The 21,674-nt window shown below is 45.1% G+C and overlaps 1 protein-coding gene across 2 annotated transcripts; it reads left to right on the forward strand.

Annotated features, from left to right (window-relative positions):
* The first annotated feature begins 701 nt into the window (after positions 1 to 701).
* Utp25 (UTP25 small subunit processome component) lies at positions 702 to 21,435 on the forward strand. 2 transcript variants are annotated; one of them, XM_063236809.1, is made up of 12 exons: positions 702 to 884; positions 1,702 to 1,741; positions 2,384 to 2,615; positions 5,393 to 5,566; positions 7,683 to 7,771; positions 8,431 to 8,841; positions 9,979 to 10,198; positions 10,967 to 11,169; positions 12,646 to 12,828; positions 12,922 to 13,034; positions 13,936 to 14,181; positions 20,930 to 21,435. In XM_063236809.1, exons 1-12 carry the CDS (start codon positions 784 to 786, stop codon positions 21,171 to 21,173), a joined length of 2,256 nt encoding a protein of 751 aa, XP_063092879.1. In that variant the 5' UTR covers positions 702 to 783; the 3' UTR covers positions 21,174 to 21,435. The 2 variants fall into 2 exon arrangements, with proteins under 2 accessions (XP_063092879.1, XP_063092880.1); XM_063236810.1 differs by having other exon boundaries at positions 749 to 963.
* Positions 21,436 to 21,674: the final 239 nt, after the last annotated feature.

The following is a 21,674-nucleotide window of genomic DNA, read 5'->3' on the forward strand; positions in this document are numbered from 1 at the left end:
AAGGGGTTGAAGGGACTGGAGGGGAACCAGAAAAAAAAAAAAGATATATATCATGTCCAGGTACAAATTCCCTATGATGAATGCTAACATTATGTATGACTAACCTGTATCTATTAAGAAAATATAAAGTGAAAAATAAAAAAAATAGTGTACCAATAAAATTAAAATTTAAAAAAACAGGGCCGGGGATTTAGCTCAGCGGTATGAGCGTCTGCCTGGCAAGCGCGAGGTTGTAAGTTAAATCCCTGTACCAAAAATAAATACATAATGGGGCTGGGGATTTAGCTCGGCGGCATAAGTACCTGCTTTGCAAGCAGGCAGTCGTGAGTTCGATCCCTGGTACCGATAAAAACGAAAAAGACAAAATAAATAAATAAATACATAAGTAAATAAATTAAATTTAAAAAGAAAAACAATACAAACTGAAAAAAAGAACCAATATACAAAAGAATAAAAACTTACTGAAAATTACTTTAATATAAAGTCATTGCATTCAGACATTTGGGTTACTACACATTGTCGCAGGCTGATACCACGTCCAAAATGAAGTATCAAAAATTCCCAGCGCCTGCACAGGAAACGCCAGGTCAGAGCTGGCAAAGAGCTCTGCCGCCTAGCAGAACCACCACCCGAGGCCTAAAGCCTGTCGCACGCGCGCGAGGCCCAGCGAGCGTGCTTTACGGCATCCCCCTCCGCCGTAAAGTGCCGCCGTGCGCTCACGTGTGCGGGTAGACAGAAGCACTTCCGGGAAGTTGCTGCTGGGCAAGCTTGGTGGCTGTCGCCATGGGCAAGCGCGGGAACCGGAGCCAACTGCTCAGTACTCTTACGAAAAAGCAGAAGAAGCATCTCCGGGACTTCGGGGAGGAGCACCCCTTCTATGACAGGTGCGGGGAACTCGGCGCGCTTCTGGCTCCTAGTCGGCGGCGTCCCTCAAAGGGGCTACAGCTCGGGCTGGACGCTGGTGTGAGCAAGGTTTCTTTTGATCATAGATTCCCCCCTCAGGTTGCCTCTGGTTTTTGTGTTTTAAAATAGTTGGTTAAGACCTTCGACATCTCTCTTGGATCTGTTTTCGGTAATGAAGCAGACGTTCTGGTAATTGTAGAGACCTCAGAAAATGTACGGGATCAGTTACTATGCGGGAGAGGTACTGGGGATTGAATCGGGGGCTTTCACATTGCCCCGTACCCGCAGCCCTTTTTTTAAAACTTATTTTTACTTTTATTTGTTCTGGGGACAGAATCTCACTGAGTGTCTTAAGTTGCCCAGGCTGGGCTCTCATTTGGGACTCTTCTGCCTCAGCGTCCCCAAGTGTTGGGATTACGGGGTGTGCGGCACCACGCCTACCTTAGCTAGGCATTAATGCTCCTTTACCGTTTAGGGCTGTTTGTCTGCATACAGACATTCTAATCAAGGAAGCTGGTGGAGGACTTCGAAGCCCTTTATTTGCTATGTTATGTTCTTTTCCACAAAGCCAGTTACTCGGTGACTCGTTTCTCCTGTCACATCGTTAAATTTGCCATTGTCCTATTGTCCATTTGCCGTATTTTTGCAGTCTCTAAGTGCATGTGTAGTTTTTCACATGACTGTGGTTACAATGTACTTAGAATGGCATATACAGCCTTCTTTCTCTAAAGTTATTAGACTTTTCTCTAATTGGTACAAATTAGTAGCTAGAATTTAATATTACCTGTTTCTTCTCAGGGTTTCTGGAAAGGAAGCAAAACCACAGATTTGCCAACTGGTAATACTCTCTACTGTCTTTATAATAGTTGGGTCTGGGTTCTTACCTTTAAGATTATATGTGGTATAATCAAGGTTGACTACATGTCTACTCTTTCAGATTTTATATGCAAGCTATTACGTTAGTAATGTTACTTAGTTTTTAATGGATATATCTATAAAAATGCCATTGTGATAAGTAATACAGAAGCCAGAGGTTGAGACTGTCCCAAGAATCTATCCTTTTAGGTCTTATTAGAAAGGCTTACCAGAGGACCGTTAGAAAGAGTCTTTTTTGTTTACAATAAAAGGAATCACAATTCAGATGCAGAATGAACAAAGAGGTCCTGTTACCATGCAACAAACTTAAAGAAAGTACATGTTTCCTGTTGCTCCTTTAAACAGGTAATCTGATGTCTGGGACATATGTTAAATTTTCTTGTAACTTAAAGTTTTCTTTCCATTAGCAGTTCAGAGAATTTTAAGAGTTTCTACAATCATAGCTAGATTAGCTGTTTGGAGTAGATTTGGTTGATTAAATAGGTAAGCTTGTATATTTGCAGAAAACTAATTTTTAGTTTAGAAAAGTTGAACCTGTTAGTTTAGGGTGTCTAAGGGTGATAATGAGAAAAATAAGTTTTTGTTTTTAAAACTTTCCATTTAGTCAGAAAGTTCAGATACTTCAAATTCTGAAAGTGAATCAGAGAATGAGCCAGAGCAAGTTTCTGGGTACCACAAACTCCTTGCTACATTAAAGAATGCTTCTGAAGAAGAGGAGGAAGAGGAGGAAGAGGAAGAGGACAGTGTGGATGATGCAGAAGTGAATGAAGAAGATGTCAGTAGTGACGTCAGTGTGGAAGAAGAGACAGCAGCAGAGTCAGCAGACGTGCAGCATGGTGAGTGTTTTTGGGTTCACCTGTCTTTGCCAGGGCCATATGCACACACAGACCATTCCATTCTGCACAGTGCCCTGTAGTGTGTGAATTCAGTGTGAGCACTTGGCTTCAAAGCAGGGATTTAACTTATATGGGACTTGATTATATGTTGAGACTCAAGGGAAACACAGGACCTTCTCACCAGAAAAATGAGGAAATACCATTTTTGCTAACTGTTTCAGGACTTCATTGATCCTAATGAAAAAGTCCCTGACACAGGAAAAACATAACGTGTCACTTTATTGAAGCGGTTACTACTCCTGCCATAGGAAGACCATATTTGATGGGCAATAGAAATACATTTGCTTGGAGTAGAGATGAGATGTTGAAACTATTGGGTCCCATCCTCAACCTCAGGCAAACACTGACCTGATTTCTGTCACTATGGATTTTTTTTAACTTTTTTTTTTTTTTTGTACCGGGGATTGATGAACTCACGACTGTGCACTTGCAAGGCAGGTGCTTATGCCGCTGAGCTAAATCCCCAGCCCCACTATGGATTATTATGCTTTACTGTTTTCATGTCTGTTTTCCTTACATGCCTGTTTGCCTCCCTTTTTTTTTTTGTACTTTATCACATGTTATCCTTAGTATTTTAATTGATCAGTTTTATTGGCATAAAATTAGTATTTTAATTGACTAGTTTTATTGGCATAAATTTTCATTGCTTCTGATTTAGGATTTGTTTGTGGGTCTTTTGGGTTTCAGCTGGTTTTCATTGCTTTTTTGTATTTTTTAAAATGGTAAGTTTTTCTTTTTGGTACTAGGGATCAAACTCACGTCTGTGTGCTTGCCAAGGCAGGTGCTTATGCTGCTAAGTTAAACCCCCAGCCCTAAAATGGTGACTTTTTTTTATTATAAAAGCAATACATATGTACAACAAAAATTTAAACAGAGAATTATGATTAACCTGTATTACCACCATTCAGAGACTTACCAACATTTTTGACGTTGTATATAACTTTTCCAACCCGTATTTTTATGGATGTGTGTTGTGCACGTGTGTATAATGATTTTACATTTCTATAACTATCTGTCTATTTATTTATTTATTTGAGAGGATCTCTTCTGTTCAGGCTGGCCTTCAGTTCACTTGTATAATCCAGGCTGGCCTTGGACTCTTGGTGATCCTCCTATCTCACCCTCAGACCTGAAGCTGCAATGCCACCATACCTGGCTTCTTTTTTCTTTAGCCATATGCCAAGATCTTTTTCTATGTCTATAATATAGCTGTGTATTCACATTATCCCTGTTGAGGGAACAGTTTTGTTTTGTTTGTTTTTTGAGGCAGAGTCTTGCTGTGTGGTTCAGGCTGGCTTTAAACTCATGGTAATCCTGCTTCCTTAGCCTCCTAAAGATGGGATTATGTGCATGTGCCACTACATCTGGCTTACATTAGGGTTTTGGGGGGGTGGGTTTTGTTTGTTTGTTTGTTTTGGTTTTTTTTTTTTTTTTGTCTGCACTTCAGGCTGGCCTTGAACTCTGTAACCCGAATTGGCCTTGAACTTGCAGCAATCCTCCTGCCTCAGCCTCCTGAGTGCTGGGATGATGGGGATGTACCACCATGCTTGCCTTACATTAGCTTCTTAATTATGTAGTATTCAATTGTAAATGATTTGTGATGATTTATTTAATATCCCATTGATAGGCATTTCACTTTTTGTTTTTCTTTGAGTTCAGGCTAGTTTTGAACTCGCTAAATAGTCCAGGCTGGCTTTGAATTTGTGGCAATCTTTCTGCCTCAGTCTCCAAATGCTAGGATTTCAGGAGTGTACCACCATCTCTGGCTCATTTTTTCCTGCAGTTATTCCTTATAATTAGTGCTGCTATGGACATCCTTTCACGGACATCTTGGTGTATCATATTAGAATAAGTTCCTAGACCTGAAACGAGGTGTATTAGAGTTTCCTAGAGAAACAAAAGTAATTAAAATACATACATATGAAATGAAATATGTTTAAGAGGTTGACTCATGTGATTATAGAGACTTGGCAAGTCCAAAAACAGTGATGGAGGAGGCAGGCAGGCTGAAGACTCAGGTCCCACGGCAGGCAGAGCCCCAGGGAGAGCTGTGTGCTACAGCTGGAGCTCAGCGGTGTGGTGTTGTGCTGGAAGGGCTCTTGTGCTCAGGGAGAACAGCCTTCTCTTGTTCTCTTGGGGCCTTTAGTTGATTGGATGAGGCTCAGCCACATCTCAGCCACATTAAGGAAAAGAATCTGCTTTATTCATGGTCTTCCAATTTAAATGTAAATCTCATCTCAAAGCACGCCCTGCAAGCCTGCTGTAGTAGTACACCCCTATAGTCCCAGCTTCTCAGGAGGCTGAAGCAGGAGGACCATAAGTTCCAGCCTAGCATGGGTAATTTAGCTACTTTGTAAGACCCTGTCTGACAGTAAAAAGGAGTGGGTTGTAGCTTAGTGGTAGAGTGCTTGTCTCTGTGTGAGGTCTTGGGTTAATTCTCTACAATAGAAACAAAACAAAAAAGCACTGGCATAGAAATATTCCACATATTTAATCAAATGTCCAGGCACCGTGGCCCACCTAAGGTGACCAAATTAGCACTCACACTGGGCCAGCAATAAGAATGGTCAGGCTTGCTGTTGAAATCTGTGTCTTCCACCTGAATTGTTTATTATCTAAAAGTAAATGATAGCCCTAAACATCAGTTTTGGCATAAGCCAAAGTATTTGATTTTGTCAACAGAAGATAATTTGATGAGATGTTTCTCCAAATTGCAGATGCGGCCTCATCTGGTGACCCTGAGGGAAACGATGGAGAAGAGTGTCCAGCTGGATCATCGCAGAAGTCCCCAGCTGAGTTCATAGATGCAAAGCACGAGTCGCTCTTCAGCCTGGAGTCTAATTTTCTTGAGGAGGAGGGTGGAGCCGGCTCCTCTCTGAAGGTGTCACAAGGTGCTGTTTGAGTCCTGCAGGTGCTTCATCGGTGACACTCTGATGTACATTTGGTTTCCTGTTGTTGAGTATGCAGCAGTAGGATATCATTCAGTGGCTGGACCCAGAGTTGGGAAAGATACTTCTTAGGACATTGGTATCCTTCAGTGGCGTGGGAGCTGGGGTAAGGCTTAGTGTGGAGAGGATGGCCTGTGGAAGGAGGGTAGAAGGGGCATAGCTCTTCAGGCCTCACAGCGCAAGAATTGGGCCTAGGAAGGCTTCAGATTTTCTCTCACAGGAAGAGAAAGGGGAAGATACTTCGCACATTTTTTTTTTTTTTTTTTTGCTGTACATATTCTTCCTCAGTGGAGCACTAATTCTTCAGATTTTTGAGACCGGAATCAGTACCCAAGTCCTAGTAATCCTCACTTTCAGGGACAGCTTCTGAAGCTGAGCACCTCCTTGTTCCATGCCTGCCACAGTCTGTTCACGGTGCCAGAGACCAAATGCTGATAGTTGCACAAGGCCTATGGGCACTGTGCTTGCGTGGAGTGGTTCTCTTTGGTGGACCAAGTTAGACCAGGCTTGTTCTCTGTCCCAATTAGCGTTCCTGTTGCTAGTACCCTTTTCAGTTCCTGTGACCCCTTATTTGAGTCATTTGCTTCCATTGGCTGTTGCATAAGAAAAGGAGGAGTGAGTAGGATTTGTAGAATGTAGCATAAACCTCATCAAGACTTGGAAAGCCTGGAGCAAACATCAGGAAGCCTACTGTCAGAAATTTGGCTATTTGCCCATATAGAAAAAAGGCCCTTAGAATTTTATTGTGTTGTTTGCTCTTTGGTATCTAGTACAAGGTACATTTCATTGTAAGTTTAGCCTTTGGTGTACTTGAATGAGTCATCTAACTTTGTAGTCCAGGCTGGCCTGGAACTCACAGTGATCCTCTTGCCTCATCCTTCCAAGTGCTGGGATTACAGATGTGTGTGAGATAGAGTCGTGCTATGTAGTTTGAGCTGGCCTTGAACTCATGTAGCCCAGACTGGCCTTGAGCTCACAGTGACCCTTCTGCCTCAGCCTCCAAAGTGCTGGGATTATAGGCATGCACCACCATTTCCACCCCAATGTGTCTTTTTTTTTGGTACCAGGGATCAAACTCACAATGTCACTGTCACACTCGCCAGCTAGGCATTTACACCACTGAGCTAAATCCCTGGCCCCCAATGTGTCTTGTCTTAGTCACTTTTCTGTCATTGGAGCAAAATTTCTAGTACCTGTTACATGAAGAAGAGCTTTGTCTTGTCTCCCAGTTTCAGGAGTTGTAATCCATGGTTGGTGCAGATGCTGAATCAGTGTGGTGGGAGGGCCAGGCAGAGGAAAGTTGCTTCAGGAAGCCTGGAGAGAAAGGAGAAGCCAGGGAGGGAGATGTGCCCTTCCAGGGCACACCCCCAGAGGCCCACCTCTAACTAGAGCCACCGCTTAGCACATTCAGCTGCTGAGTTCAGAGGTCCTTGTGATCCAGTCACCTTCCAGAAGCTCTTCTCAGGGCTTGGAACAGTTTAGATCTCAGCCGTAACATTTTTCAGTGCAAGATCAGTGGGACATGGGACCTGCCTTTGGGGAACTTGCATCTACTAGAAGAGATGAGACTTGCGCATATTTGTGTTGGGACGGTAGGGGAGACAGGTGGGAACTTACAAGGAGATAGGCTTCTAAGGAGGCCAGCACTGCCCTTCCAGTAGGGGGATTTGCTGTGAGTCAGGTTGACGTTACACTGATAATACTTAGAAGTGCCGAAATGAGGTAAAAGAGGCTGGAAGCTATGCCAATGGCAGGGGAAGCCTAGAGGGAAGAGAGTTTGAGGATTAATAGTTCAGATCTGGATTACACAGCCGAGACAGGTTGAAGGTGCATCCTGGAGTGCCCTGCAGCTGAGATGTTTCTCCAAAGGCTTTTGGGTCTGAAGTAATATTTAGAGAACTGTTTTGGGAAAATCAGCCTGCCTGAAATTTTAAGGTATGGATAGGGAAAGTGGATGGGAAGGATGTGTTGGCCCTATGCAGATAGGTGTGCCATCCCTGTGGAAGACCAGAGAACCCCTGCCATTAGTGCTAAGTGCCAATCTCTGTTTCTGAATTAGATCCATTTGTACTGCATGTGAACAAAGAACTGAAAGAAAAAGAGATTCAGGTGCTTCCAGCAAGCCCCAAAACGACTCATCAGCTAAAAGTAAGTGTTGCTTGGAGAAAAGTCTAAATGAAATAGTGGTCTTTGGTTTCGACTGTGTGCTGTGTGCACTAGTAGGAGATGGTTTACTAAGGAAGTGGGACACAGGAATGGGAAAAGCACACATTCTAGAAGGAAGCTCCTGATGGAATGTAGATGCGGCTAGGAGAGGCACTGGTCACCTGACCGTAGAAGCACTGTTCTTCTAGACTGAATGTAGATGCCCAGAGTGTCCTCCATACAACATGTGGGGTTTTTTTGAGACAGGGTCTTGCTATGCTGTTCAGGCTAGTCTTGAACTCACTGTGTAGCCCAGGTTGGCCTCGAACGCATAGTGATCCTCTTGCCTCCGTCTTCCTAGGGCCAGGATGACTGGTATGTGACACCATGCCTAGCTAGAGCTCATATTTGAAGCCAGCAGGCTGGACTCTGGCCTGCGTTGCCTGCATCCTTGTTCTAGGACCCTCTGCCTCTCTGACCTTGTGTTCCTTTCCGTTCTGTAACAGGAGCTTTGCAGTACCTGCCTTGCAAGGTTCCTGGCAAGGGTTGAATGAGAGGCTGTATAAATGGTGAAAAATGGTGCTAACTCGCTTGTGTAAATGACTGGTGAATGTCAGGTGTTGTGATTCACTTCTAACTCAGTTCTTCATCTGTCTCCCTAGTGGCCTGTCATGGGCCAGGTTGTCTTTTCATCCAGGTTTCAGGAGGTGGAAACATTTAAACCTCCAAAAGATATTGACCTGAAGTCACTTCATCTTCACAAGCCACTGGACTCCACCTGGAGTAAGACCAACAGCCAGTTTTTGTCTGGTCCCCCAAAATCAAACAGCCCTTTCACCCCACTCCAGAAAGAGCTCTTCTTAGTTATGAATTCCTACCGGGACCTGTTCTACCCTGAAAGGACTGCCCTGAGGAACGGGGAGGAGGTCCGCTGCGTGTACTGCCTGCATGTGCTCAACCATGTGCTCAAGGCCAACGCCCAGGTGCTCAGCAACAACAGCCTGCGCCGAGGCCAAAAGCCTGGGCTGTGCGATGACGACGGCTTCAGGGACCAGGGGCTGACGAGGCCCAAGGTGAGTTACAGCCGGAAGGTGCCATGAGGAGAGGCTGCTGGTGTCAGTAATTGGCCAGAACGATGAATGAACCCAAATCGAGCACGTTACAAGGGCCAGGCAGAATCAGACAGTGCTGCCAGCAGCATGGGATGATTTCTGACAGTGGAGAAACTAAATGGTTATGCAGGGTACTTGCGTTAAGGATGCACACACAGTATAACTAAACGAACACTGCACAGATCTCAGTGCTTAGAGCTAGGTGGACTTTCTTTGTCATATTTGCTTTTTAAACTTTATTGGTACATTCTTGATATATAAAACAATAACATAAGGAGTTTGTACCTTTGAACATCAGATTATCAAGGTTCTCTGTTTCATTTAGCATTGCATAAGAGACTAAGACATTATATGTGAAGTGTATTTATAGTTTGCTAAATTGCATGCTTTGCCTGAGATTTTGTCCATTGCTTTAGAGTGATAGAGATGAACTATTCGTTAAGCATCTTCTCTTTTGGGGCTCAGCTGTAACTTTAAGCATTTTTGAAAAGCTTGGAAGACAGTCCTATTTTTTCCATTGAATTCTGGCCCCATTTTACTAATGCTTTATGATCATTTCTGACTAGATCCTAGAATATGTACTAGAAAAGCAATGATGTTTTAATCTTTTTTTTAATGGTGACAGTTTCTTTGAAAAAGTGAAGAATCAGAGAGGAACTGGCTCTGCAGAGCTAGCTTGGGCCAAGTAAAGGAAAAAAGCAAAATAGATGTATACCCTGCGGACACAGGGCAGACAGTCATGAAGATAGCCTCTTTAGTTTTTCTTTACTGCATTTATTGGCATAAATTTATTGTGTGTGTCTCCTGGATAAAAATGTGATACTCAGCTCTGTGGGACACAAATGAGTAAACACTCCTTGCCTTCAAAGACATTACTGCTTGTCCTTAAATTTTGGCCTGTGTACTCTGTGAGCTATGGGCCCAAAATCCAGAGGACCTTTTGCTTGTACTGAGCTGGGGGCCCTGTACAAAGTGGGTGACATAGGCACAGTGCTTGCCAGGACATTCCACATAGGCTCAGAGCCCCACTTCTTCACCAGTGCCCCTGGTTTGCCATTTCCTCCTGACCCTACCCAGGCTGCCATTGCCTCTGCACAGGTACTGATAGTGGTGCCGTTCCGGGAGGCTGCTCTGCGTGTGGTACAGCTCTTCATCAGCCTCCTGGAAGGTGACAGCAAGAAAAAAATCATTGTGAGCAACAAGAAGAGATTTCAGAGTGAATACGGGTCGGATCCCGAGGAGAGACCACCCAACCTGAAGAGGCCTGAGGACTATGAGGCTGTGTTCGTGGGTAACATTGATGACCACTTCAGGATCGGTAATTCCTCCTTGTCAGAATTGGGGTGTGTGGGATCCACAGTGTGTTTGGAGCCTGGAATCTGGAAAACAGCATTTCCCAAAGAGCTGCTGAGGTTGCCACCTCTTTGCCAGGGGAGAATCTTGCATAGGCTGTGCTTTTGGAGCCTCTAGGGCCAGGGGAAGATGTGCTGCACATTTCCTAAAGTGACTGTCCAGTGGGTTTCAGGAGGTGCTGTGTAGCGCTCTGGGGGAAGATAGGGATGACAAGGTGGGACAGGTTCCTAAGGGCCTGTTCACAAAGCTAGATTTCTGCTGCCTAGATGCCGGCCAGGTCCCAGAGTGGCACCTTGCTGCACTAAGGCTCTCCTCTGGCTTATCGGATTTCTGCTAGTTGCTTATTCAGCTCCCGCTGACCTAGTTGCACCTTGAAAGTTCACTAGTCATGTGTGCTAATTCACAGACATTGGTTATCTGCTGAGTGCTGGGGTGTTAAGTGGAATAGAGTTACAGTTAGAAATTAGAGTTCTTTTGCCAATGAAGTCCATTGGAAGCGAGAAAAGTGAATGGGAGATTTGAAAGCTGTGACAACTCAGGAAGGAAAGGAGGTGAAAGGAGGGGCTAAGAGGGGACTGTAGGTGAAAAAGGGCTGTGACTGTGTTAATACCTAAAACACTTGAGCAGAGTTAAATGCCAAGGGGCAGGGCGATGGGGAAGGGGCAGGAGGGGCTGCTTAGAGAGGGCAGAAGTGCCGAGCCAGTAGCCGGTGCCCACTGTGCACTCCGTGCAGGTGTGGCCATTCTGCAGAGGAGCATCCGGCTCTACGCCCCCTTCTACTCCTCCGACATCCTCATTGCCTCCCCTCTGGGCTTGAGGACCATCATCGGTGGAGAAGGAGAGAAGAAGAGAGACTTCGACTTTCTGTCTTCTATTGAGCTGCTCATCATCGATCAAGCTGACATTTACCTGATGCAGAATTGGGAGCATGTCCTGGTAATCCTGGTTATTCACATGCAGAGAAACAAGAAGTGCCCTGGACTAGTCTGGAAAGGTTCTAAGTCCAAATTAGAATTCATTTTGGATTGGAAACCAAAATAGTCTACATTTTCCAATTTAAAAATTCTTTTGTCTTTTCCTGTGCCCACAGATCAATCAGTACTTAAACTATATAGAGATGTAAAAGTTCTTTACGGTTTTTTCAAATCTCCAGAAAAGCCTTCTTCTCTTAAGGCCTCTGTGAGTGGATGGATGAAAATCCTCACTGGGAACATCTCTACCTTACTTCCTCATAGGCTTCATGCTCATTCTGTTTTCAGTGGAGGTAGAGAATCATCACCTAAGGTTTTTTAATGTGGCATCATTTTTTATGAGACAGCTTTATCCTCTTACTATATTTTTTCCTCAACTCTGCAATTTTTTGGCTTTAGGATTGAAAACTGCTTTAGAATGTCCTTATCTTTTTTTTTTTTTTTTTTTTTTTTTTTTTTTTTGTCTTTTTCCTTTTCCCTTTTTATCAGTACCAGGGATTGAACTCACAACTGCCTGCTTGCAAGGCAGGCGCTTATGCCGCTGAGCTAAATCCTCAGCTCCTAGAATGTTCTTATCAAACAGGGCTTTTTCTCTTTTTTCAAATGAGAACTCATTGTACAGCTATAGGCCTTCTATGCTTCAGGCATTTGGGGGCACATAAAGGGTAGGTAGTACATATTTCTAAAGTAGGGAATAAACTTTTAGTGCCCTTGAGTCTTTGATATATGCCAGTTGAAACTGTGTCTAAATGGAAAGGGCATGTGAGTAGTTATTCTTAATTTGAGGAAAAGCAGTTGTGGGCCACTGGTATTTTAAGAGGTGGGTGTCAGTAATTCTTGCTGATAAGCTCCAATATCTGACTCCCACAGCTCCGAAGGGAAGAGGTTCATTTTGGCTCAGTTTACAGAGGTTTCAGTGCATAGTCAGCCATCTACAGTCTGGGCAGGGACCCATGAAGGGGAGAACTTCTTGCCTACTGGTGGACAGGAAACAGCGTGGAGGGAGGAGCTGTGAGGGAGACACCTGGGCCAGGCCTCAGGCACACAGCTCCTAACAATCAGTGTAATGCCCCCATAATCCATGTGCCATACACCCGAGACTTTGGGGGCACTGTAGGTTTAAATCACTGCTTGGTCACTGAAGGACAGTACCTTTTTTGTCCAAGTGCAGGACTGCAGAGCCCATAAAGTGACCAGGATGGTGTTTCGGAAATATCTTGAAGGCAGTATTCCACTAAGTACCACTTTGATAGTTCTCTGGAGTTCTAGGAGGTGGCCAGTTTCAGTTTTCTTGTTTACCCGGTGAGCCTCAGGTTTCTTGGTGCAAGTGGGGTGTATCCTCCCTGTGGGGCCAGAAGAGATGCTAGGTTTGTGAAGTGCTCAGCACTGCCCTGCACATATGTTCCAGTACACATTAGAGTGGCCTTCTCTTTGCTCATAGCATCTGATGAACCATATGAACCTGTTGCCCCTGGATTCACATGGAGTTGATTTTTCTCGAGTACGGATGTGGAGCCTCAATAATTGGACCAAGTACTACCGCCAGACACTGCTGTTTGGGGCCCTGCAGGATGCCCAGATCAACTCAGTGTTCAACAAGTACTGCGTCAACCTACAGGGCCAGGTGGGTGTTCCATTGTGTCCCCTGGCTCCTCATGAAGCAGAGTGCTGTGGTCTTGAGACAGACCATGGTGCCGTTCTCCTTGATCCCTGCTAGGTGGCCGTGCGCAATGTCCCCAGGACAGGCTCCATCAGTCAGGTGCTGGTGCAGCTTCCACACGTCTTCCAGAGGATGGGCGCCGAGAGCCTGGCCGCAGTGATTGACAGCAGGTGCGCAGCCTTCTGTTGAGCTCCATGGGTTGTCAGGAGAGCTATGTTTGGCATAGGCTTAGAACTGTTCCCTTCGCAGATCAGTTGAGATCCTTGGTCTGACAGGAAGAAGCTGAGGTTAAAGTGGAGTGATGGCTTGGCCTAGGTCTCCTAGGTGTGCGAGTCAGCACTCACTCCCCTGCTGTTTGCGGCCCTGCATCATGACACACTGCTGTGTACTACATGTGTCACAAGTCAGCAGCTTCATGGTAAAAGCCCACAGGGCAGCACCTGTGTTTCTTTTTTTTTTGGTACCGGGATTGAACTTACAACCTCACATTTGCCAGGCAGGCACTTATGCCACTGAGCTAAATCCCCAGCACAGCACCTGTTTTTCTAATTTGGTATGTGTATTTCCTCTTTTTTTCCTCCTTGGGTTTAGTTAGCATAATGGTGCTTAGCCCACAGGAGAGGCTTGATGATTATTTTTTAGTGATGGACCAGAGTTCATTTGTTTTTTTGCAGTAAGTGTTAGCTTTTATTTATTTATTTTTGGAGACAGGGTCTTTTTTTTTTCTTGAGACAGGGTTTTGCAGTGCAGTTTAGGCTGGCCTTGATCTCACATTGTAGCCCAGGCTAGTCTTGAGCTCATAAGAGTCCTGCCTCAGCCACCCAAGTGCTGGGATTATAGGTGTACGCTATCAAAGTGGGCTTTAGCACTTAACTTTTGGCTGTCCACATCAGGTCTTACCTTCACCTAATCTTTTTGAGAGAAAGCAAGTCCCTAGCCTTGAGTTGATCTAACGACAGAGGTTGTGATTTGCCTGGTGTTACAGTTGTTGATCAGCACGACTCAACTCCAGGCTGTTTTTTCTTGTTCAGCTCTGGACCATTGACCTTGCCACTTGCCTTTCCAAATCAGGTTTAACTTCTTCATAAACAAGATTTTGCCTCAGTACCGAGATGCCGTCATGTCCCACACTCTTATCTATGTCCCGTCCTACTTTGACTACGTGCGTCTGCGAAATTACTTCAAGAAAGAGGAGTTGAACTTCACCCACATCTGCGAGTACACCCAGAAGTCTGCTGTCTCCAGGGCCAGACACTTCTTCCTCCGGGGAGAGAAGCAGTTTCTGCTCCTCACAGAGCGCTTCCACTTCTACAAGAGGTAATGTAGTCCAGCCTCGGCCTGCTGTCTGGAGCGGGGTGCCGTGTGAGTCACGGCCATGTCCAAGGGCCCAGCAGGCTCTGCGGAGCCGTGAGTCATCCCTGCTATGTGACCTTGCCTCTCCCTGAACGTTCTTGCAGCTTCAAACCTGCCTGCTTCCCAAACACGACAGAGCTGCTCCTTGGAAATTCTCACCCTGCTTCCTGATTCTCATTTCCTTTCTGATACACTGGGTCTTTGCTGTTTTATTAACTTCCTATTGTGTCCCTGCCTTAAGTGTTTTTTGGGCAGGACAGATTGTTGTTGATCTGTCAGTTGACTTCTTCTCAAAATGAGAATTTCTGGGATGGTTGCATAACAAAAGCATAATCTGGTACAGTTCCGGAGTGCAGCTGTGGTTGTGTATTACAAGCTAAATGTTACATAATGGACTAGCTCAAGACAGGGACAACTTAACTTAATACAGGTAGGGGAAGACCTTGTCACTGCAGGAGCCTCAGGGGCTGTGTAATGTGGGGGCCAGAGGCTGAGCACAATGCTAGATTCAGAGGCAGTACGAGGAGGGGTGTGCATGGTAACTTCTCCCTGGGGCCTGTGATGGTAGTAGGAGGCAAAAAGGGAAGGGTGATGACAAAACAAGTCCATTGGCCTTTTTGTTATTAGTTTTAATGTTCTAATTAGATAGTAACACTAGCTTTCCTTTATTTACTGTTTTGTGTTAGCTGCAGCCATTTGTGTGCCTGGACCTTAGATACTGTTTTGTAAGTATCTGCTAACAAATAGAAAAACCTATTTAACTCTAACACAGAGAGATGGAGACTCTATTCTGCTTGACTTTGGAATGCATTCCATTCCAGGAGAACATTCATAAGGTACATTTGTTCATAAGTCTGACAAAGAGAGTCTTAATAGGTCTTTGACCCAGATATGTAACATAAAGCATAAAAAAGCCAAATACAAAATCCATTTACGTCTGTGAAAGTTCACAACTCAAATGTTGTTAAGTCAGGACTTACTGTATTTCTTTCTTCCTGGTTTCACCGTAAGATCCAGAGAATTTAAGCTTTGATTTCACTGTTATATTAACTTGAAGTCATGTATACTAATGGCGGGGGGGTGGAAGGACGTTTTGTCTAAGACTTCCGAGCAGCTAAAGCCAGAAGTCCTCTACCCTTGAGCATGTTAGATGGTGTTGCATTGCAGGCCTTTTTGTGCTGATGTTAGGCTAGGAAGACTGGCAGCCTCCTTGGGCGCAGCAGGGGTGGCATGACCTGACCCCTTCAGGTGTTCTGCGTGGAGAGCTGAGAATTAGTTAAATTTGTTTCTCAGCTCCATTCTTGGCAGGCAGACCTGCTTGGCCAGAGAATGTTACTGAGTGCCTGCTTGTTGGCATCATCATTTACCTTGTTCTAGTGCGTTGTTCCCGTTCATGTTGGAAGTACTTAGGGGCAGTTGTACTCACTAAGTCTTAAAAGCCCATAGTTTTCTGTCAGCCCGACAATTAAAGCAAGCCCTTTATGTGAAGTAGCTGGAATGGAGAGCGTCGCAGTGTGCTTGTCTGTATTAAGTGAGAATGCAGCTGGACTGGGGACTCCACTGTCTCAGCAGCTTTTCAGGGAGAGGGCCTGGTGGCAGAGGCTTCTCGTAGACAGGCCAGGACCCTGCCTCACACCGTTTTTTATGTACAAACTGCTTTCCCAGAAGTGGCTGTAGGGTCATGTCTCAACCTGTGCCATAGCTCTGTGCTCTGGACCCATGAGCAGATGTTTCTTCCATTGCAGAGAGTGAAAGCACGGGAAGCGCCTCAGAGTTCTAAATGCATCCCAAGGCTCCAGGTTTCCAGCTGGCAGATGTTTTGCTTGAGCGATCACCAAGGTGATGATGAGCATTTTGGTCCTCAGTGCCTTTGTGATTTGGTTTTGTATTCGATTTTGAAAAAGTAAGTGCATGTATCTTTTTGTCTGTTTTTGTTTTTTGCAGAGCTGGGGACAGAACCCAGGGTCTCCCACATGCTAGGCCAACACTCTGCCACTTAGCTACTTCTCACAGTAGTACCTGGCTCTGAAATTCTGTCTTTATATTCTCTGTGACAGTTGATAGTGTTAGAAAGATGAGAATTAATTAATTAACTTACTGTCTTTTTGAGACAGGGTCCACTATGCAGTTCAGAGTGGCCTTGAGCTTTGTAGCCCAGGCTGGCCTGGAGCTTGTGAGAATCCTCCTACCTCAGCCTCCTAAGTGCTGGGATTTTAGGCAAACACCACCACACCCAGCAAGAATTTATTGTTGAGCTAGCAGAAATTTTTAGCCTGAACACTTGTTTTCTTTGGGAGGAGGAAGCTAGCAGCATTTTGGACTTGGATGAGTGGGTCTTGGTTGCCCTACCAAGCCTCCTTCTGTCTTCGTGGCTGTAGCAGGAAGGTTCTCAGCGGGGCAGGTTTGAATCTGGAGCAGGGTGTGTGGAGTTGGCAATGCTGTGGGGTTTTCTGTGTGTTCTCTGCCCCTGAGAAGAGCCCCAGCTCTGGCTGGAGGCCATGTGAAGGACTAGCCTTTCCCATCAGCTGTGGTGCTTCACTGTTGTTTAACAGTTGGCAGGTAAAATAGACATCTGGAGCAGCCTTAGTTTTAGGTCATTTGAGGTGTAAGACTGTCTTTTTCAGGGACCAGGGAGGGCTCAGAAGCATAGTAAGTCTGAGGGATGGGGGAGGCAGATGAAAGAAGAGGGAAGGGGTGCTCGGATATGGAGTCAGTGCTGACGCCCTGGGTCAGGCCCTGGTCACAGGCTCTGTCTCCAGAGTGCCTCTCTCTGTTGTGGGGAAACTGACACTGATACCCCCCCCCACCTTCTTTTTCTTTTAGTTTTCTTGTTTTTCCTGATTGTACGAATATTACATAATTATTTTAGAGAACTTAGAAGAATCTAGATTTATGGAAAGGAAAACATAATTACTTCTAATTTCATGCCTAATCTTATATAAATATTCTTCTTGCCTTTTCACTTTTTATTTTTTGAGAACAGGGTCTTAATTTGTAGCCCAAGCTGCATTGAAACTCATGGTACTCTTGCCTCACCCTCTGAGAGCTGGAATTACAGGTGTGTACCACGATACCTGGCTTTTTGACAGTGAAAAAAAATATTTTTCTTTCTTTTTGTGGGGGGGTGGTGGTGTCAGGGATTGAACTCATGACCTTGTGCTTACCAAGCAGGTGCTTATGTCACTAAGCTAAATCCCCAGCCCTGAAAAAAACAAAATGTTTTTTGGGAGGTGCATTTTTCCTCTTTTTTTTTTTTTTTTTTTTTTTTTTTGTGTACTGATCAAACTGATGACCAATCCCAGGTCCCATTTTCCCTCTTTTCTATGTGAAAAATAAATGTATATACATATTTATAGGTGTTTTTTAAAAAATACCAAAATTATGATCATGCTGTATACTTGGAATGGTTTTCACTTTATTATAAATGTGGTTATTATTAAAGAGTTCAAACATGTTAATATTTTGGCATAAATATATATACCTGTGTATTGTAGATATATTAAGTTTTAGATATATATATGTCTTATCTTTTGTCTTAGTCACAGTCTTGTTTGGGACAAAATACCTGATGTTCCCGGGCAGTATTTATTTATTCCAGCTCATAGGGTTTGAGTTTCAGGCAATGGTTGGCTGGCTGCAGGGCAGGAACAGTGGGAGGGACCTAGGGAAGGGATGCTATTTGCCTCCTGGTAAACAGGCAGCAGAGGGGAGGGGAAGGTGGGGGGGTGCAGCCCGATGACCCTCCCCTTCTGACCAGCCCGTCTCCCAGCAGCACCTTTTGCCATGGATTCCAGTGCCCCTGTGACCATTCACCTTCAGAAGCCTGCTTCTCTCCTTGAGAGAAATGAGGCAGGTCTCACTGTGTCCATGGTGCAGACTGGCCTGCAATTTATAGTGCTCTCCTGCTTCCGCCTCCCAGATGCTGGGGTTACAGGTGTGCGCCTCCACACCCTGTCTGATGTTTCTGTGTTACTGCGTTGTTTGCTTTTGCTATCATCAGCTTTGTTATCTTTTTTTTTTTTTTGTCTTTTTGAGACAGGGTCTCTCTATGCAGACTGGCCTTGAGCTCACTTTGTAGCCCAGACTGGTCTTGAACTCGCAGTGATCCTCCTGCCTCAGCCTACTGAGTGCTGGGATTACAGGCATGAGCCACCACGCCTGGCCCAACTTTGTTACCTTTTAATGGACAAATAGTTTTCTCAGTGTTTGCAGTTAAAATCAGCCCTCTGTGTACATGGATGCATAGATTCAATCAATTGCAGAAATAAATACATTAAAATGAAATTTTAATTTTGGTATATATATATATATATATACCATTAAAATGAAAAATATTCTGAGAATAATGCATCTGTACTGAACTTAAACACTTTGTTACCATTATTCCGTAATACACTAACAGCTACTTAGATGGCATTTGCATTGTATTGGGGATTATAGACCTGCCTCCTTTAGTGACCGGATTCCAAATTCTGGTCCTGTGACTGGGTCACTAATTAAATTGGTTGCTTTGTGAAGAATCATATACTGTATGTACATTATAGTATTCAGGGCAAAGAAGTGGTCAAAGGAAACTCCAACTTGATGACTGGTTTTATTTGCATAAATCTTAACATGCAGTACTGTAATGTGTAATGTAAAACTACAGTACTACTGTACAATACAATCAGCAAAAAGTATAGTACTGTATAAGCAGGGTATACAGCACTAAGCCTCCATAAACAAGATGTACAGAACCATCACACCCTCCAAAAAAGATGAGTCATAGGTCTAAAGGGTGCATCAGAAGTCTAAATGGTACACCTTAAACAGGTAGGTGATTAAGTGAGGAATAGCTGCGTAAGTGCTCAGGACGAGATTTAAAGCATATAGGTGGAAGCAAAGGTTATACCCAAATACTGTGACATTTCATGGAAGAGACTAGAGTATTTGGAGTGTTTTTTTGTTGTTGTTGTTGTTTTTTTGAGACAAGATTTGGTACGCAGTTACTGTGTTGCCCAGGGTGGCCTTTACCTCAGCCACTCACATGCTAGAACAGACCCAGAGCTGTGACTGCCTGCGAGGCTCGAGGAGTCACTGGGACGAGGGTGCCATTCCTGTTCAGCTTGAGAAGGCCCTTTCCCTTCCAGCTTTGCAGTGGGCAAAGCCACTGCCAGGGTTGAGCCACGCCTTTGATGCCCATTGTGTGCCTTGGGGATCTTGAGGAGAAGAAGCACCGAGCTTCTCCCCTGAGATGGCAGGCCTGGGCCAGGATTAGTGTAGGAACCTGGGTTGAGCAAGTTTCTTGCCCTGAGGGGCAGACCGACCGCTGTTGCTTCTTTGATAAGTGTAAAGTCCATTGAGTTCCACTTGTGTTCAGAAGTAGGGAGAGATGGGATGTGGATTCTGCCCTCCCTTAGGAGCAGACTGCTGCTTCTGCCTGCTTTTCCCCATCAGGATTTTACCTTTCCCTGGGACCAGGAGTGTTGGCCTGTCTCCCTGCTGCTTGAGTCTTTTGCTGTGAGTCTTAGGATACAAGTCTGAGAAGTAGCTGGGCGGTGACACTCATATCGCTGGTGGCATGAGGTCTCCAGGGTCTCCTGCCTGCCTGCAGTCTTCCCTACAGGGCTGTCTGTGGAGGCCTAGAAAGGGCTCCTGCAGAGCAGCCAGGGATTCAAGGGATTCTGAGCTGTCATAGGCCCGTACTTGACTTTTTAAGAATTTGTAGCTACTTTCTTCCTGCCCAGATTCCTAGAGCTGCCTCTTTCTGTTGCGCTCTGCCAGAGGGGTGGTGACCTGTGTTCTGTTTTTCTTTAGCAGGGCTGTCAGTCCTGGAGTTCAGGTTGTCCTGGAGTCAGGCTGACGCTGCCTTAGGGTGGCTTAGGAGATCAGATGTCATCATCATCCCATTCTGTGCTCAGTAACACACTGTGGCTTGAAATTGGCCAGGCTGGAGGAAGGAAGGGATACCGCACCACAGAGAATGGCGCTCCCTTTCTTGCTGTGGAGGTCAGAGGAGGTTTTCAAGCGATCAAGATGAACCATGAGATAAATACACGGCACACTTATCCTTCATGAATAAAGTAAAGTTCTCAGCGGAGCATAAAGCCACCAGTGTGTGAGTAGCCTAGCAGGACAAGCCAGAGCCCTGACTTGGCATGTAGCCTTTGGTGGCAGAGGCTCACACGGAGTAGCTGACCAGGCCTCAGGCCCTATAGTGGGTCCTTGGGTCCATGCGCCCTGTGCAGCAGGGCAGGGCGAGAACTGGCCTTCTGAGCCACTGAGGCCAATTACTTTTCTCCTTAGGCAGGGGCCCGGGGACAGATGAATCTGGGACATGTGCTGGGGTGTGGCATGTCTACAGAGCAACGAGGAAAAAATCATTGGGGATGCGTTCTCATCAGGTGCATTTTATGTCCTGGGCCTGACCTTTTCTCCGTTATAGGGCACTCGATCTCCCTGCTTAGAATAAGGGTGACATGAGGTCGTACATGCCTGTTCCTCTTAATTCTGCTCTATGACTATCCCCCCTCCTCCTCCGCCTTTGCAGGGTAGGCTTAAGGGCTGTAAAATTACTTTATTAGCTTAAGCTAGACATTAGAGGTTAAATACACTGCCACACAAACATGCTCTTGTGGTTGGTGTACTGTTGTCCCCTGCAGCAGGAGGTGCCTGGGCCACTCCCCTGAATCACTGCTTGGGATCCACAGTGCTCTTTGCTCTGTCCTGACAGGTACACGATCAAGGGCATCCGGAATGTGATCTTCTATGAGCTGCCCACGTACCCTCACTTCTACAGTGACATCTGTAACATGCTGCGGGCCACCAGCAGGGGAGAAGAAGCCACGTGGACCTGCACTGTTCTCTATGCCAAGTATGATGCCCAGCGCTTGGCAGCTGTGGTAGGCGCGGAGCGGGCCGCGCAGATGCTACAGTCCAAGAGGAATGTGCACCTCTTTGTCACGGGAGAGCAGTAAGGTCGTGATCAGGGCTGCCACTGGGTGCACAGTGGGCCAATTCCCCACCCCCGCTGGGATCAGGCTGAGGGAAGGGGCAGCACTGGTCCTCTCGGCCTCATGTCCCTGAGATTGTATGTAAGCCAGGCTCTGTGGAGTAGGGACTGTCAAGTCAGGAGGAGCCTAGAAGGACTGAAAATTCATAAATTGAAACTTCTACTTGCGAATCTTTGTAAGCCTTGTTAATGTACTTCTAATTTATTACACTTGGTAGATTCTTTCAGATTTGTCTGTTTGGTGTATGTGTTATTTTTTTTTTTTTTATTTTTTAAAGAGAATAAAACAAAAGAACAGAACAAAGCAAATCAGAACAGAACAATGCAACAGCACTTCACAACAAGATAACTGGATATCAACAGTAGCTACTATAATGTCTCTTTGAAATAGTTGAACATAACTTCACACACGTTAATATCAAACATAACAAAATAGTGTAAAACCATTCAAAAGAATGAAAGCATT

The sequence above is a fragment of the Cavia porcellus genome, unplaced genomic scaffold (assembly GCF_034190915.1).
Source record: "Cavia porcellus strain 051 isolate PalLab524CR breed Dunkin Hartley unplaced genomic scaffold, mCavPor4.1 scaffold_26, whole genome shotgun sequence".
Taxonomy (NCBI): domain Eukaryota; kingdom Metazoa; phylum Chordata; class Mammalia; order Rodentia; family Caviidae; genus Cavia; species Cavia porcellus.